The sequence below is a fragment of the Biomphalaria glabrata genome, chromosome 15, assembly GCF_947242115.1.
Source record: "Biomphalaria glabrata chromosome 15, xgBioGlab47.1, whole genome shotgun sequence".
Taxonomy (NCBI): Eukaryota; Metazoa; Mollusca; class Gastropoda; family Planorbidae; genus Biomphalaria; species Biomphalaria glabrata.
The window spans coordinates 7,085,366-7,100,964 of NC_074725.1; the positions used below are offsets into that span (position 1 = coordinate 7,085,366).

The window sequence follows — 15,599 nt, forward strand, 5'->3', positions numbered from 1 at the left end:
TTTTTTATACAGTTGTTGTTTTTTTTTTCGACGCGAACAACCGGAAGTTTACATTGTTCACCGGTTACTGTAACTTTCACTACCGAGTTTATGTTTCAAAAGCTGCTACGTTATTTCTCTTCAACTTCAAGGATGGCACCCATTGCAAAGAAGTATGATTACCTCGTTGTTGGTGGTGGATCTGGTGGTTTAGCCAGCGCAAGAAGAGCTGCAGAGTTTGGGATTAAAGCGGCAATAATTGAAGAAGCTAGATGGGGTGGAACTTGCGTGAGTTCATTCGTTTTCCTAACCAAAACTAGATCTATAAATAAATAAAAAATAATTGCTTTGTCATTGTGATTGTCATGATGATGCATGATTATAACAATTTTGTCTATTAAGATTACTTCTGTAGATTACTTTACATCAAGATGGACCCATCAATTATTCATTGATTCGATGCATCATGAATTATTTTTTTTTAAGTTAGTTAATATATAAATACTGTTATCTGTTATATTAATGTTAAAAATATAACTTACTTAAAAAATCAAATGACTTGAAATGTCTATTCCCACTATTCCCAGTAAATGAGTAGATTTAATTAGATCTAGTAGATCTAGATCTAGAAATTATAATGCATAAAAAAATAATCATATTATTATTAATATCATAATGTAGATCTTGAGTTCCAGATTCTATTGACATTGTAGCATATAGTCCTATAGAATGCCCTACTAGTAGAAGTGTTTGCTCTGAACTGTCATCTTGACTTGATGGTTCCAGTTTAAACCCTCCTTGGTTCCAGAACTAATGTGTATCCCATTTTAGTATTATGTGCTGGGCTATCATTACCAGCGACCAAAATCCTAGTCTACAACGCCTGTGTTGTGAGCACTCTCCTTTATGGCATTGAGAGCTGGTCAACATACATGTACCAAGAGCACAGATTGAATAGTTTCCACTTGCGCTGCCTGAGACGCATAATGGGCATCTCTTGGAGGGACCATGTCTCCAATCAGGAAGTTTTAAGATTGGCCAATATGAACAGCATGTATGCTCTCCTGACACAAAGAAGATTACGCTGGCTCGGACATGTCACCCGCATGCCAGATGGCAGAATCCCGAAAGATATCTTATATGCTGAGCTTGTGGAAGGAGTCAGACCCAAGGGCCGCCCAAGACTAACATATAGAGATGTCTGCAAGCGAGACATGAGAGCCTCAGGCATCAGCGAAAGTAAGTGGGAAAACATAGCCAAAGACCGGAGTGCATGGAGACAGACTGTGCGTGCTGGGACAACCCTTGCTGAGAACAAAAGAATTGAAGCGGCTTTAATCAAGAGGGATAAAAAGAAAGCTGCCCTGTCTGCTAGCCCTAAATCAGAGGCATACACATGTACGAATTGTGGCAAAGTCTGCCGTTCTAGAATTGGCTTGATTAGCCACACCAGATTCTGCCCTGTCTCAAGATTAAGCCAAAACCAGTGACTCATTTGGGCGCATCCATTGCCTTTCGAGACAAAAGGAGCCATATACCATATCATTACCATTGCAATATGTTCATATTAATTATAATTTAATAATTATAGATTTTATATAGCACTATTTTCATGCTTATCATGCTCAGACTGCTATGGTCCTATCTCGTTTGTGGACCAGTGGGGGGAGGGGGTATCAGGGAGAAGGTTTTCCGTGCTGCCTTTAGGCAGCTGCTCGAGTCCGGTATTGAACCTCAAGTCCCCTTCATAGGTATCCAAGCCAAGTTCAAGCGTACTTAGCCTCGCGACCACGCTTCCCACAAATTGAATGAAATGTTATTTTATCTTATAGGTGAATGTTGGATGTGTACCAAAAAAAGTCATGTACTACACTGCTTCTCATGCAGAACTAATCCATGAGCACAAAGGTTATGGCTTTGATGTTGAGTTCAAAGGTTTTGACTGGAAGTATGTAGACACATTTATTTTTTTATTTTTTTTTACAATACGATATGCAGTGTGATTGTAACTTTCTAAACTTTCCAACTAGAAGAGTGTTAATGTTGAAAATGATTTTTGTGCTTTATTAATTTAAAGATAGGGTTGCATTCAATGTGAGGACAAGGAATATATATGCTAAATCATCAAGTAGAAATATAAAAGCTTAAAACAATGCTATTATCACAGTGACACAAAATAAAGTCTTGAATTTGTTCCCTATACATTAAAACTCTTTAAAAAATGCCTGATTGTCTTCTCTTATGAAATAATAACATTATTTTTTATATCTCTGTAACTCTTGCTTTCTATTTAGCTATCCAAAACAATAATGCATTAATAAAAAGGACTTGCTATTTTCAGGCAAGTCAAAAAGAGCAGAGATGATTATATTAAGAGGTTGAATGGGATCTATGAATCAAACTTGGATAAGGTGAATATAATAATTTATAATTATACAATTATAATATTACAAATGATGATTTTGTTTGTTGTATGCTGGAATTCTTTTTCTTTTATCATCAGTCCAAAGTAGATAAAATTACTGGACATGCAATGTTCACATCTGATAAAAGCGTAGAAGTCAATGGAGAGCTATATTCTGCTGATCATATTCTTATTGCTACTGGTGGGCGCCCATCCATTCCAAGCATACCAGGTAAGAGGGTATATTTAACACCAGGACTATAAAACCAATGAAAAAAATTTTTTTTTAAATATTTATTAAAGTCAGATCAATCTAAAAAATGTAAAATAGATTTGCAGTTGATTAAATTGAAATCGTTAAATTATTACTTTTATTATATATTTTATGTAGCAATATCTTAAATTCTCTTTCTAATAACACTATATATTATATATATTCCTATTTTATTTAGAAGTCCAACACATAATTTCAAAATAATATGTAATTTTATTTTTATAGTTTCTTTTAACTCTAATGTCCTGATAAAAAATGATTTTACATAAAATGGACACATTATGTAATTATTAAGTGTTGAAAATCACTATCATATTATTTTTTATTTAGGAGCAGAATATGGAATCACTAGTGATGGCTTTTTTGAACTTGAAGATTTGCCAAAGTAAGTTGGTGAAAGGGAAAAAAAAATGTTTTAAATATAGATCTACATTTTTAGTGGTTCACACTTGTATATGTTGACCACAATTATTTATTTGAAAAAATAACTTTTATTTTAAGCATCTCAAGGGAGATAATAAAAAAAACACATTTATAAAAATGTTTGTAGCAAGTGAAAAGAATATATATCACTAAACTTATTCTTATGCTTTAGTTGTTACTAAATAAGATTACCATTAATTTTCTTCTTAAGACCAGCTCAGTACTGTTAGTAATGCACACACATTAAAATGGTGTATTAAAAAATTGTGCATTGTAGAATATCAAACTCTCTTACACACAGGCACTAATAATTATCAGCTCCATCTTTATTATCATCAAATCTGTATGATTAGGCATAACACCAAAAAGAACTTTTAAACCATACTAATAAAACAGTGGTTCTCAAAAGTGGGCTTTTCTAGGTGGAAATGGGATGATCATTAAAAGTGGTATGCCAATTTATAAGTTCTAAGATTTTGTTTTTGATGGAGTTGGATTTCCCTCTGAATCAATCTTATTGATTTTCTAAAAGCCTAATATGTATTAGTTACAAGTAGTGCATAACATTCTTGTCATAAATACTGCAGGTATTACTTATAGAAGGCTACTTTTTAAATAGAGGGGAGGGATTATTTATAGGCGGTAAAAAGAATTGGCTCAAAAAGAAGCTAATATACAACTAAAGTTATTGTTTACGAGTTCTGGCCTAATTTACCCTTATTTTGGACAGTGTCTTTACTGAGTCATTTATAAATTGCTTAGCGCTGAAGAGATGTGGTTGAAAAGTTAGGTTCATAAAAGTCAACTGTTTGTGTGGCTGTGATGTGGTCACTTCAACTTACCTCTACTAATGTCAAGTATCCAATATAGCATAGAGGACAATAACGAATGGTCATGTGCTCTGGACTGTTATGTGATGATCTTGATGGTCCCAGGTTTGAACCCTGCCCGTTGTCATTGAGATTGGCTAAAATTTCTGAAGGATCATCTGAAACATGTAAAACAAACAACGTCTTAGATTGAATTTATAGTAAAAAATTCCCAACAAAAAAAATCTTGAAAAGATTTGTTAGTATTTTCTGTACTATTTATTTTACAGGACATTTTCAAACTAATATGTGTTCATAATTCTGATTTTTATTTCCTAGGAAAGTCGTTGTTGTGGGTGCAGGTTACATTGCTGTGGAGCTTGCAGGCATCTTCAATTCACTCGGATCCAACACTTCGCTCCTGATACGTTATGATCAAGTAAGTGTGCCTAAAATGTTTTAGTTATAATTGAGGCTGTAGCAAAGGAATTTTATAGAAGAAAAATGTTCATTTCTTAAATTTTGACAGTATTTTCTTATGAAATTAAAAATTTTGTATACAATTTGTATTTTTAACTTTTCTTACTTTGCACTGTTTTGTTATGTCATAATTTTGAAAAGTAAAGTCAAAGCAATAATTTAATTTGCTGAAATACAGCTATTGCAAAATTTAATTTAAGAAATGCTAGACCCTCTAGTATGCATTAATATGTATCTCTTTAATTTTTAAACTGACAGATCCAATATTTGATTTAGGTTCTTCGTTCATTTGATGGATTGATAAGTAAAGGGGTCACAGATAACCTGGAAGTAGCTGGTGTTAAAATAATGCGTCACACTGAGGCAAGTAGTCCTAGAATAATAATAATTTCATTAATACATCAATGTTAACATCCCAAAGGTAGGCTTAAAGTGCTTTGTGAATGTAACAGACATAAAACAAATAGAAAGGCCAGATAAACTAATAATGTTTTGTACAGTTAGTTGTTAATGTTTTTCTTGAACTTAGGGATGCATCTGTTTTTTATCTAAGATAAATGTAGAGTGAGTTCTAATCCTTTGGACCATTTATTGAAAAAGTAAAAAAACAAAATTATTATCCTTTGAAAATCTGATGTCTTGACACAAAGGTGCCTCAGTGGGGCACCTCTGGGGAATCATCTAGTAGTGGAACAAGATATGCTAATGGCGGCTAGTGAACAAGGTCTCCTGTGGGCAACCTTGGGTGAGCTTTTTGTTTTTTTTATCTCACTTGTGGTGTGGATGAAAGACCAAGACTTGAACTTAGAACCTTCAGATCAGCATCAGAGTGATTAACTTTATTGACTACCTTATTTATTTTATTTAATACATACTAAGCTAAAAAGAAATTTATATTCATATAATATGTGAGTCATACCATATGATAAACATGACAACAGCGTCACCCATTATGTCTGCTATTTTATCTGATGTAGAATAATCTAAATCCATTGAATACTTTACGGTTGATAATAGCTAAGTTTTTGGTGTTTTTTTTTTTTTTTTAAAGTTGAAATTGATGACTTTTTTTTTTTTACAAAGGTTTCTAAAGTGACTAAAGATTCTGAAGGCATCTTGACTGTAGAAACCAATTCTGGTACAATCAATAATGTGAACTGTTTAGTCTGGGCCATCGGAAGAGTTCCCAACTCTGACAATTTGGGTTTGGATAGAGTAGTAAGTTGATGTTGCTATTTTTTTACGCGTAAATTTAAGCATTGTTACGTTATATTGATTTTTTAAATTATTATTATAGCAATATAGCTTTATTCTCAATTTTCTATTATAAACCTTCAATGTATATAACCTTTATGTCAAATTATTGTACACAAAGTATCTGTTGGCTTTTACATCATCTTGTTTCTTTTTCCTTGATGGGCTGTCCTAGACTTATATCATCAAGATCATATGCAAGGCAAGATAAATGACTAAGACTGCTTTAATGATCCTTATTGGAAATTTGTTATGCTTACAAGGACTCTTTTTTTTTTTAATTTAAAAATAACAACATTCAGGGAACACACAGACGTCTTGATTGTTTTTCACGTTTCAGGTCCAATGTCTATGATGAGTTCAAGTAAAGCTTCCCCTTTCAGATCTTTCAATCTATAGGGCAGATGATGTTAAGGCTATCTGTTTCTTTTGGCCAATTGCTCACAAGCAGGGTGTCATGTGGCCAGCACAACGACCAACCGCCTTTAATTGCCCCAACTTAAGTCAGGTACCCCTAGAGTTGGCTGGACTCAAGGGCGCCCTAAAAATCCCAAAGCTCTAATTCCCAGTTGTCTCCAAGATTTGAACTCAAGACCCCAGGTTTGGAAGCCAAGTGTTTAACCATTATCTACTCCCCAGTACTTAATTTTTGCAATTATTTGTTAAGACTCATGAGATGTTTTTCTTTACTAGTCCAACCACATAATATCTAAGCCTTAAAGACTATAAGCCAATTAGAAATAAGGTTGATACAACTAACTTGTACAGCCAAGAGCTTGTCCCCTATCCACCTCTTAAAGATGTGTTTAGCAGAAGTTGGTAGCTCCATAAAGAGTTTTATATTTTTGTTTCAGTAACTTGAATTTCATTCTAATAAATTGTATTTGTGTAAAATCTGTTAATGTTTGTTCCTTGTCCAACCAACAGGGCATAAATATAGACAAACACAACAATATAGAAGTTGATGACTACCAGAATACAAACATCAAAGGAATCTATGCTTTAGGAGATGTGTGTGGTAAAGCTTTACTTACACCAGGTAAGTATGCGACAGCGCTAAAGAAACATCTGGAACTTGTAAAGCTAACATTTTAATGATTTGAAAGTTGTCAGAAAATAAAAAACAATAAACTTAAAAATAATAATTAAGTGAACAACTTATAACTTAAAATAAAATACTTTTTATTGACTTTACTACATGTTTGTCTTAAGTTGTATAGATTATGTAAATAAAAAAAATATATATATATTTCCAACACTATGTCACATTAGGAGGCACGGTGGCTGAGTGGTAAAGCACTTGGCTTCCGAACCAAGGATCGCGGGTTTGAATCCTGGTGAAGACTGGAATTTTTAATTTTGGTATCTTTTGGTGCCTCTGAGTCCACCCAGCTCTAATGTGTACTTGACATTAGTTGGGTAAAGGTAAAAGCGGTTGGTTGTTGTGCTGGCCACTTGACACCCTCATTAACCGTAGGCCACAGAAACAGATGACCTTTACATCATCTTCCCAAGGTCTGAAAGGGAACTTAACTTTTTTTTTTACTATGTTACATTAAGATAATAAAAAGATACCCCTTCAACACCTTGCCATCTATGGAGGCAGATGATGTAAAGATTCTTTGTTTCTGTGGCCAATGGACAGCACAGTGACCAGTCCCCTTTACTTCTTCAATGTATGTCAGGTACCCATTGAGTGGACTAGAGGGTGTCCTAAAAATTCTAAAGCTCAAAATTCCAGTTTTCACCTCAATGTGAAAGCCAAGTGCTTTACCACTCTGCCACCATGCTCCATAATAAGATTCTATTCTAAAAAAAAGAATATGTATTTGTTATTAACATTTGTGTATTCATAGTGGCCATTGCTGCTGGCAGACGTCTAGCTCACAGACTGTTTGATGGCAAAACAGATTTGAAGCTGGACTACACAAACATTCCAACTGTTGTCTTTTCCCATCCTCCTGTTGGAACTATTGGTCTGACTGAAGGTAATCTATTTTAAATGGTAACCTGGATATGGATCTTCTTGTGTTTTTATATTTGCCACAATAAAAAATATTTATTTTTTTTAAATTATCATTTTAAGAACAACCAAATATTTTGTTAAAATTATCATTTTATTTGGACTTGAGAGATTATGTGTCTTTTTTGTAGTGGAATTAGTTTTAGTTAGTTAGTGACTTGTACAGCACTATGTCTTAAGTCTTACTGTCTTAGTTATGACAACCTCTCAGAATTGTTACTGTCAATCGATTGTAAGACTTTCTTAAATTTTGGTCACATTGTGATCAAATGCTAACCATGTCTTCATGTCACTTTTTTTTTCCCGAGAAAGAAAAAGTGTTTTGGGGGAGGGGGGGGGGTGATAGCTGAAAGTGAAACTTGGATTTTGTTTTGTTATGTTTTTTTTTTTTGCAATCACAGTACCATTACAGAAACTGTCTACAGAGTTTTGTCATTGACAATATTGAATAATTTTTATTAACGTATGATAACCATAGCTCTTTTCTTTAATAATTTTATCTAGGCTTATCTCAGTTCTTTATACCTTGAAATTTGGATACAAGCATTTGCAATCGACTTTAGTTTGCATTGTATGCTTTTATGATACATTTATGTTTCACAAATAATATAAACATTAAAAATTGGGCATTTGATCTGCACATATTTTAGAGCAGGGTTTCCCAAACTGTGTTCTTCAAGGCCTAAATAGGTGTTCCATGAACTACTGGAATAATAAACAAGTAGGCCATCACATGAATTATCTCTCTAAAAAATTAAAAGAAGCTAAGTGTTCCGCTACATACTCAAATTGTGTTCTGTCACAGAAAAAGTTTGGGAAACACTGTTCTAGTACACTAGTTTCAATTACAGCGAAATAATTTAAGATTATTCTAGAACAAAACTTTTCTTATTTTTGTTTGGCGTCATTTCACTATGAAACTTTTATAGGTAAATACTTATGTGACCAATTAATATGAGAACTGCTGAGTATAATGTGTATATTGCATGTATTTTTTTGACAGAGGAGGCAGAGAGAAAGTATGGTAGAGAGAAACTGAAAATCTACACCTCCAATTTTCTGCCTATGTATTATGCCATGACTGAAAATAAAGTCAGGTGCAATATGAAGTTGATCTGTGTTTTACCTGATGAGAAGGTGCGTAACATTTTTTATTTTTACAAAAGCAGCCAATTAGGTAGGTTTTAGTCATGTTTTGTTCATTTTGTTTTTTAGTTAATTATACTACTGAAATTCTAAGAGGTGTCATTCTCATTAATGGTACTTTAAAAGGAAATGGTTAAAGAAAAAAAACCTCATGAAACTTGATTTCAAAAAGTTTAGAAGGATCATACGCTTCAACATAACAATAATCATATCTATTATCCTTGAGGAAATTTGTCTCACAAATTATGCATTATGCATAACAAAACATCATCATAGCAAACAAGGTATACATTCATACTAGTTTCACTCAAACATTTCATGTAAGAAACTTGCAGTGTATTTAATGATTTGGGAACAAAGAAGTTCTTGTGTCTGTTTTTGTGATCACTTTATCATATCTTCTCCTTGGTGGTAAAATGTTGAAGTCGTGACCTTTTTGAGGTCGCAGCCCACATCAAACTTACATACTGACAATACAAATTTACCCTGGGGGTTCACAGGAATTAATAAGTAAGTGACCTTTTTAGCTTTCAGAAGTAATGCACATGGGGCCAGGAAACACAATTTGAAAAAGAATTCTACTTTTGTACAACAAAAAAAAAGTAAAACAATGATTACAGAGGCTGAATTCTTGGTCACAGCTTTATGGCACTTAATTTCATGCACAGGCGTTGTTGTTTTTATCATTTTCATTCCATTATAGCAGTGTTTCTCAAACTTTAATTTGTGATGCCTCCATAGACATCAAATTTAGTCAGGTGATCTGTTATGAGATTGAGCCAACCAATGCGCACCAAAGTGAAGTGAAAATATTTACTCTGTTTTCTGGATTTGTATGAGCCATTGACAAACCGCCATTACATTCCTATAAATCTCAAAAAACAAAATACTTACCAATAGAGTTAAATATTGAATAACTCACTTTATTCATTTATCAGGCAAATTATATTGACTTCTTGTTTATTAACTATCTGTTGTTTTTTTTTTAGTGTTTTTTTATGGTAATAATTTTTATAGATTTAATTAAGTTAAATCTAAAGCAAATAATAATGCTATTTCTGTATATCTCATAGGTCATTGGATTACATATGATTGGTCAAGGTTGTGATGAAATGTTACAAGGTTTTGGCGTGGCCATCAAAATGGGGGCCACTAAGGCCCAGTTTGATGAGTGTGTTGCTATTCATCCCACATCAGCTGAGGAACTGGTCACAATGCGATAAGAAAAAAGCTATCACTGGCTTATTGACTTTGTTGAAAAGGATTGATACAAATGGTGACCAAACTGGATGTGTGTACTTTAAATCCTTTTGTCAGCTCTTAATTTAATTTTTTTTTTTTTTCAAAAAATCTATTGTAAATATTAAAGAGTATTTCAAACAGTAATTATATTTTAATATACAATTGAAAAAAAAAAATTCTGGGTCTTATATATATAATTCCTAATAAAATTTATCAAATCGTATAAAAGTACAAAAAGGATGATTTTATTCTGTTCTATAGCCAGGTATTTTTAGATGAACAGATGAAGCTCCAAGCAATACTGTTCGTTTTCAGCTTTATATTTTTGTTTATCTTTGATGATTCTATTTACCAGGCTGTGTAAATATACTTTTGATAATGATTGTAGTTGAACACGGATGCCATACTTATAATTTATAACTTGCAAAGTGGCTTACAGTTGTACAATGTTGAAATGATCAGTTTGTTAATCAAAAAATAAATATGTTTATTTTCTACTTTTAATCTGATGTATTTTGTTCTTTCAAAGAGAAAAGAAAATGTTTGAGTGGGTTTTATTAAGCGCTGAGAGAAAATATGGTTGTAACATATGTATTCTTTTTTCTATAAAAAAAACAACATACTTTTATTAATTTAATTTTACTATAAGATAAAGTTGAACTTTAATACTTAACCACGAAAAACTTTTTTTTTTTTTAATTTGTTGTTTTTTGTTGAAAGAATTTTTTTTTTTATTTCAATATCATGTTTGCTAAGTCCAAATAGGAAAATTCTGAAAAGATTGATTGATCAGCAAGACATGTTAGAGAATGAGTTTTTATACAGCAGGTGTGATTACTTAAAGGTGGTATCCATTCAATCAATGAATGAAAATATAATTTATTAATACAGCGTGGACCAGTTTAGCAGTGTAAGACTGCATAAGGTCTCACTGAAATAAAGTTTTCAAATTTCAATAATATAACATTTTTGACAAAATACGCCTATTCAATTTAAGCAAGCAAAGTAATTTAGATTAAATGTGCAAGTGCTCTTTTTTTTTCTCTTCATAATTATATGCTTTTAGATTATTAAATATTATAGTCCACTTAGATCAAAGCTAGACCTTGCAATTTATAAGGCAGATGCTGTAAAGGTCATCTGGTTCTACGGCCAAAGATTAACAATAGTGTCTTGTGGCCAGTGCAACAACAAAGCACTTTTACTCCCCAACTAATGTCAGATACCTATTACAGTTTGGTGGATTCAGGGGTGTCCTAAAAATCTCAAAAGTTGAAATCCTAGTCTTCAGTGAAATTCAAATCCAAGTTCCCCAGAGCTATATCACTCAGCCACCACACCTACAAGGACAGGAAGAGGTTAGCAGCCTCTAAAAACAAAGGGAAACGCTTCCACTACTAAGATCTGACACACATCAAAACAAATCTATCCTTGCTATGAGGTCTAACTCCAAAAATTAACTTGTCTGATGGGTGTTAAAAGTATGTGAATTTTTTTTATGAGCTTAACATTTATAATGATTTTAAAATAAAAACAAAACATTCAACTAATTAATAAATAGTTTGATTGTGCACTTTTATTCATTTGTAAAACTAGGAATAGAAAAAGTGTTGAAACAATTAGATCACAAAAATTCATACGCACAAAACTTTGAAATTCATGTACTGCATGGGTTCATTTTCTTTGGTTTTTTTTTTTCAAACCAGCAAACGAAAAAAGTTGATGAAACTAATGAAAGACAATTAACACAGGGACCGCAGAAAGACAAGTCTGTGAAAACGTGAAATAAATAATCTCTAGTAATCAAGCTATTTCTTAAAATGACATCACAATTTTTCATTTCATTACAATCGATAATCTTTACATCATCTGCCCTATCGATCGTAAAGTCAGAAAGAGGAACTTTAACACTAGTTTAAAGTCATCTAATTCATAGCAATCTGAACAAAAAAAAATAAATCTTCCAGTTGATTGTTAACATACTTAAATTTTGTTGTGACTAAAGTCACAAATAAACAAGTAGAGATTTGTAAATAGTAAGGCACAAAATTAAATCAAGTTTCAATTGAAAACTGAGTAGTCTCTCCAGAATTCAAAGAGTCCATTAGTAGCCTATAACAACAAATGTTTTCCAAAAAGAAACCACCATACATGGAATGTTATTTGTCTTCAATGGACTAAAACGTTATAAATATTCTACATGCAAGTGATTTTTGGTTGTTTATATTGTTCATAACAGAAACATGAATTAATACATTTTATTTTCTTAAATATTTTATGATTGAAAATCATGGATAGCCTTTGATTTGAAACCATAATAAATACAATTATTTTTCACCAGGAACTATATGCATTTAATGACTTCACGCCGCGTCCATGAACTCATTGTGTTGTAGGGTTGTTTTTTTAACCGAGTCAATGGTTATTACAGTCATCACGTGGCCGCCTTTTCAAATAGATGATTCGACTCCAGAGCCATCTTCAAGTTCCTAGTCAATGAGAAATCTGCTCATCTTCGACTAAAAAAAGGAAGATATACTGCAGACATCAGGATCTTTTGCATTGCAAGATGGAACAAACAAAAATATGTATTTTTAATGTCGGCAAAATAGTTTTCTAATGTAATGCTAGCGTGATGTCAAGGGGACCGTTGCCACGGAGACCTGATTCCACGCGTGGTTCTCACCAAAAATCGAGAATGGATGAACTGGAAACAGCTACAGCCGTCGCGCCGCAAGCAACAATCAAAAGTCTAAGCTTGCTCAGACGACTATTTTGACTGCAACCAGGCAATGGAAAGGCATCCTTGAAAAGAAAAAAAGAATAAAATTAGTGACTTAAGCATATATTTGTGCGTAAACAATACGATAAATCTCTACTTCATTTCTTGTAGAGAGTATGCTCGCTGAGCAGACAAGTTCGAGTTTACTAACAAATACTATTCGAGGAATGCTGTCGATAGACGCGTGTAACACAGTCAACTACAAAGCTATACAGATAATGCGCTGAATAATTGTAAAAAGAAAAAAAAAAACGCGTCAATCGCTTATCGCAAAGAAGAAAAAGATGCATCATAACTTGTACCGTAAGAGATTATATATACAACTATATTTATGATGTCGTTGTAATAGTTATTGCCTTTAGTTATTACATGATATATTTATTTAAATTTCATGAGGAAGCTACATTAGCAAGAAATGAAGTTAGAGATTTATTGAATTTTTAACGCACAAATTTAGCCGGAAAGAAACAAGTAGGCTATAATTTTTATTTTAAAATCACATTAGGCTACGTCATGCCCAAACTCATAGCTATTTCTCATTTACAGCAACGACCTCGAATTTAAAAAAAAATGCAACCATTTTAATTATTATAAACAGGCTATTAAAAAAAATGAGGGTCGAAGTGATCGAATTTAGCGCTTCGAGAACAAGTAAGCTACCTTATTGCCATATTTAAAGGAACAAAGGTACAAACGTGGAACACCTAATGGATATCATCGTTAAAAAAGACGCCCTTTTGAGGGTCGAGTGGGGCGACCGATCCAGGCCCCCGCGATAGGGAGGATCTTTGTTACCGTCAGCTCATCGTATAGAAATGTGTGGCCCTGATATGACAATTTCTCAAAATGAGTATGTATGTTGTAAGACTTATGATTATATAGCAAAGCATTATTATTTCCAAAACAAACAAGAGCATAAAACTAAAATGTTAATTTAACCTTGTTTAAGCCAATATTAAAATATGCGTCCTCGGTTTGGGACTTTCAGGGGAGAAAAGTAAAAAAGTTTAGCCAAAATACATTAAATACTGTACCATGAAAATACAACCTAATAAAATACCATAAAGACATAAATATACTAATGGATATGCTAGGACAAATTCGTACAAACGGTACTTTTTACTTGTGCCATTAAAGCATGGAATGGGTGGCCTGAATCAGTCAGGAAACGTAATTAGGACCTATCTTCTCTTTTAAAGGAGCTGTGTAATTTATAATACACGAAGATACAGTTATAATTCCACAGATGTCTCTCTTCAATATCGTTCACTAACCACTAAAACCCTGCGCAGACTAGAAATAGAACATTGAAGACACCCATTACCTTTTTAACATCATTATGTTGAATAATTTTAAAAACAGTTAACTAGTTTTCTGCTAGCATTCATAAACAAATTATTAATGGTTTGGAAGAAAGGCGGCAGTTTTTTGGTGGCCCTTGGGGTGCAAGAGACTAAACCTTCACACTAGGAAAGCCAGTGGTCTACCTGGTTGGCCTGTGTGGTAAGAACTCCGGATTGGCTTCAAGATGGTCTGGGGTTGGAACTCTTCTCGCTAAAATCCCCAGCTGACATGCAAAAGGCTTTGGCTAGGACGTAAGAAACATTTTAAAAAGAAACGTCTGAAACCTAAGCCCTACAAATCAAGAATACACACTTTGCATATATTTATACTCGTCAAGTCCTTAACACCGTTCGCCCTTTCTACATCATATCGTAATCATCTTTTTTGAAGTAACGTCTGTATTATATAAGAAGATCATAAATTCGAAAGACAGAGACATATAAGGCTACACTGATCCCTAAAGTTCAATAGTTTTTAAACAAAGTGCTTTGTCTCTCCATATAGATCAACCAATTCGCTGAATTTAATAAAGAAATGTAAGCCCAATTTGAGAATAGCTGGGAACAACTTTTTTTTTTTTTTTTAAACAAAGCATGTACCAATTAAACACAAAAATACTTACCCATCCTCCTTGCTGCACGAGCCACGGCAGCAGGCTACTTCCGGTATAGTCCACAACAACATGAACAACTTCTTGGACGAAGTCAGCGTGTCCCTGGCTAGCGCATTCTTCTGCAAACAAGCCTGCCACAGTAAACATTGAGACCACCTGTCAGAAACAGACAAGTTAATGTGTTACAGAATCAGTGGATTGTTACAATTGTAAATGTTTAATATTATACAAGAAAAACTAATTTAAAATATTTTCATATTGAAGATTTAAATCATGTGAACGGTGAATTCTTAACAACTTTGGAGATTGATCAAAGGTAATGGAAGAACAGGAAGTTGATCAAAGATAATGAAAGGTAGAAAGTTATCAAAGATAATGAAAAGGTAGAAAGTTATCAAAGATAATGAAAAGGTAGAAAGTTATCAAAGATAATGAAAAGGTAGAAAGTTATCAAAGACAATGAAAAGGTAGAAAGTTATCAAAGATAATGAAAAGGTAGAAAGTTATCTAAGATTATGGAAAGGTAGAAAGTTATCAAAGATTATGGAAAGGTAGAAAGTTATCAAAGATTATGGAAAGGTAGAAAGTTATCAAAGATAATGAAAAGGTAGAAAGTTATCAAAGATTATGGAAAGGTAGAAAGTTATCAAAGATTATGGATAGGTAGAAAGTTATCAAAGATTATGGAAAGGTAGAAAGTTATCAAAGATAATGGAAAGGTAGAAAGTTATCAAAGATAATGGAAAGGTAGAAAGTTATCAAAGATTATGGAAAGGTAGAAAGTTATCAAAGATTACGGAAATGTAGAAAGTTATCAAAGATTACG

General features: G+C 32.9%; 2 protein-coding genes across 7 annotated transcripts in view; one reads left to right on the forward strand and one right to left on the reverse strand.

The window, feature by feature from the left end:
• Nucleotides 1-38: 38 nt before the first annotated feature.
• On the forward strand, nucleotides 39-10,538 carry LOC106057158 (glutathione reductase, mitochondrial-like). 2 transcript variants are annotated; one of them, XM_013214249.2, is made up of 12 exons: nucleotides 39-267; nucleotides 1,812-1,927; nucleotides 2,321-2,390; nucleotides 2,483-2,615; nucleotides 2,988-3,042; nucleotides 4,229-4,328; nucleotides 4,646-4,732; nucleotides 5,453-5,587; nucleotides 6,551-6,662; nucleotides 7,480-7,611; nucleotides 8,650-8,783; nucleotides 9,866-10,538. In XM_013214249.2, the coding sequence occupies exons 1-12, from the start codon at nucleotides 91-93 to the stop codon at nucleotides 10,013-10,015; spliced, it is 1,401 nt and encodes a 466-aa protein (XP_013069703.2). In that variant the 5' UTR covers nucleotides 39-90; the 3' UTR covers nucleotides 10,016-10,538. The 2 variants fall into 2 exon arrangements, with proteins under 2 accessions (XP_013069703.2, XP_055867721.1); XM_056011746.1 differs by lacking the exon at nucleotides 39-267 and adding an exon at nucleotides 335-464.
• A 1,045-nt stretch (nucleotides 10,539-11,583) lies between these two features.
• Nucleotides 11,584-15,599, reverse strand: part of LOC106057160 (uncharacterized) — a 41,937-nt gene continuing 37,921 nt past the window's right edge. For all 5 annotated transcript variants that reach the window (XM_056011749.1, XM_056011747.1, XM_056011748.1 and 2 more), the window contains 2 exons: nucleotides 14,783-14,929; nucleotides 11,584-12,839 (listed from right to left, as the gene is read on the reverse strand). In XM_056011749.1, coding sequence (XP_055867724.1) covers nucleotides 12,717-12,839; nucleotides 14,783-14,929 — 270 coding nt within the window. In that variant the 3' untranslated portion in view covers nucleotides 11,584-12,716. The remainder of the gene's footprint in view (nucleotides 12,840-14,782; nucleotides 14,930-15,599) is intronic.

Bases quoted from the DNA above. Each gene is read 5' to 3' on its own strand.
- LOC106057158 (XM_013214249.2), top strand. From the start codon at position 91: ATGTTTCAAAAGCTGCTACGTTATTTCTCTTCAACTTCAAGGATGGCA. The intron at 1,928-2,320 runs GTATGTAGACAC...TGCTATTTTCAG, and splicing joins TTCAAAGGTTTTGACTGGAA to GCAAGTCAAAAAGAGCAGAG. The intron at 4,329-4,645 runs GTAAGTGTGCCT...TATTTGATTTAG, and splicing joins TCCTGATACGTTATGATCAA to GTTCTTCGTTCATTTGATGG.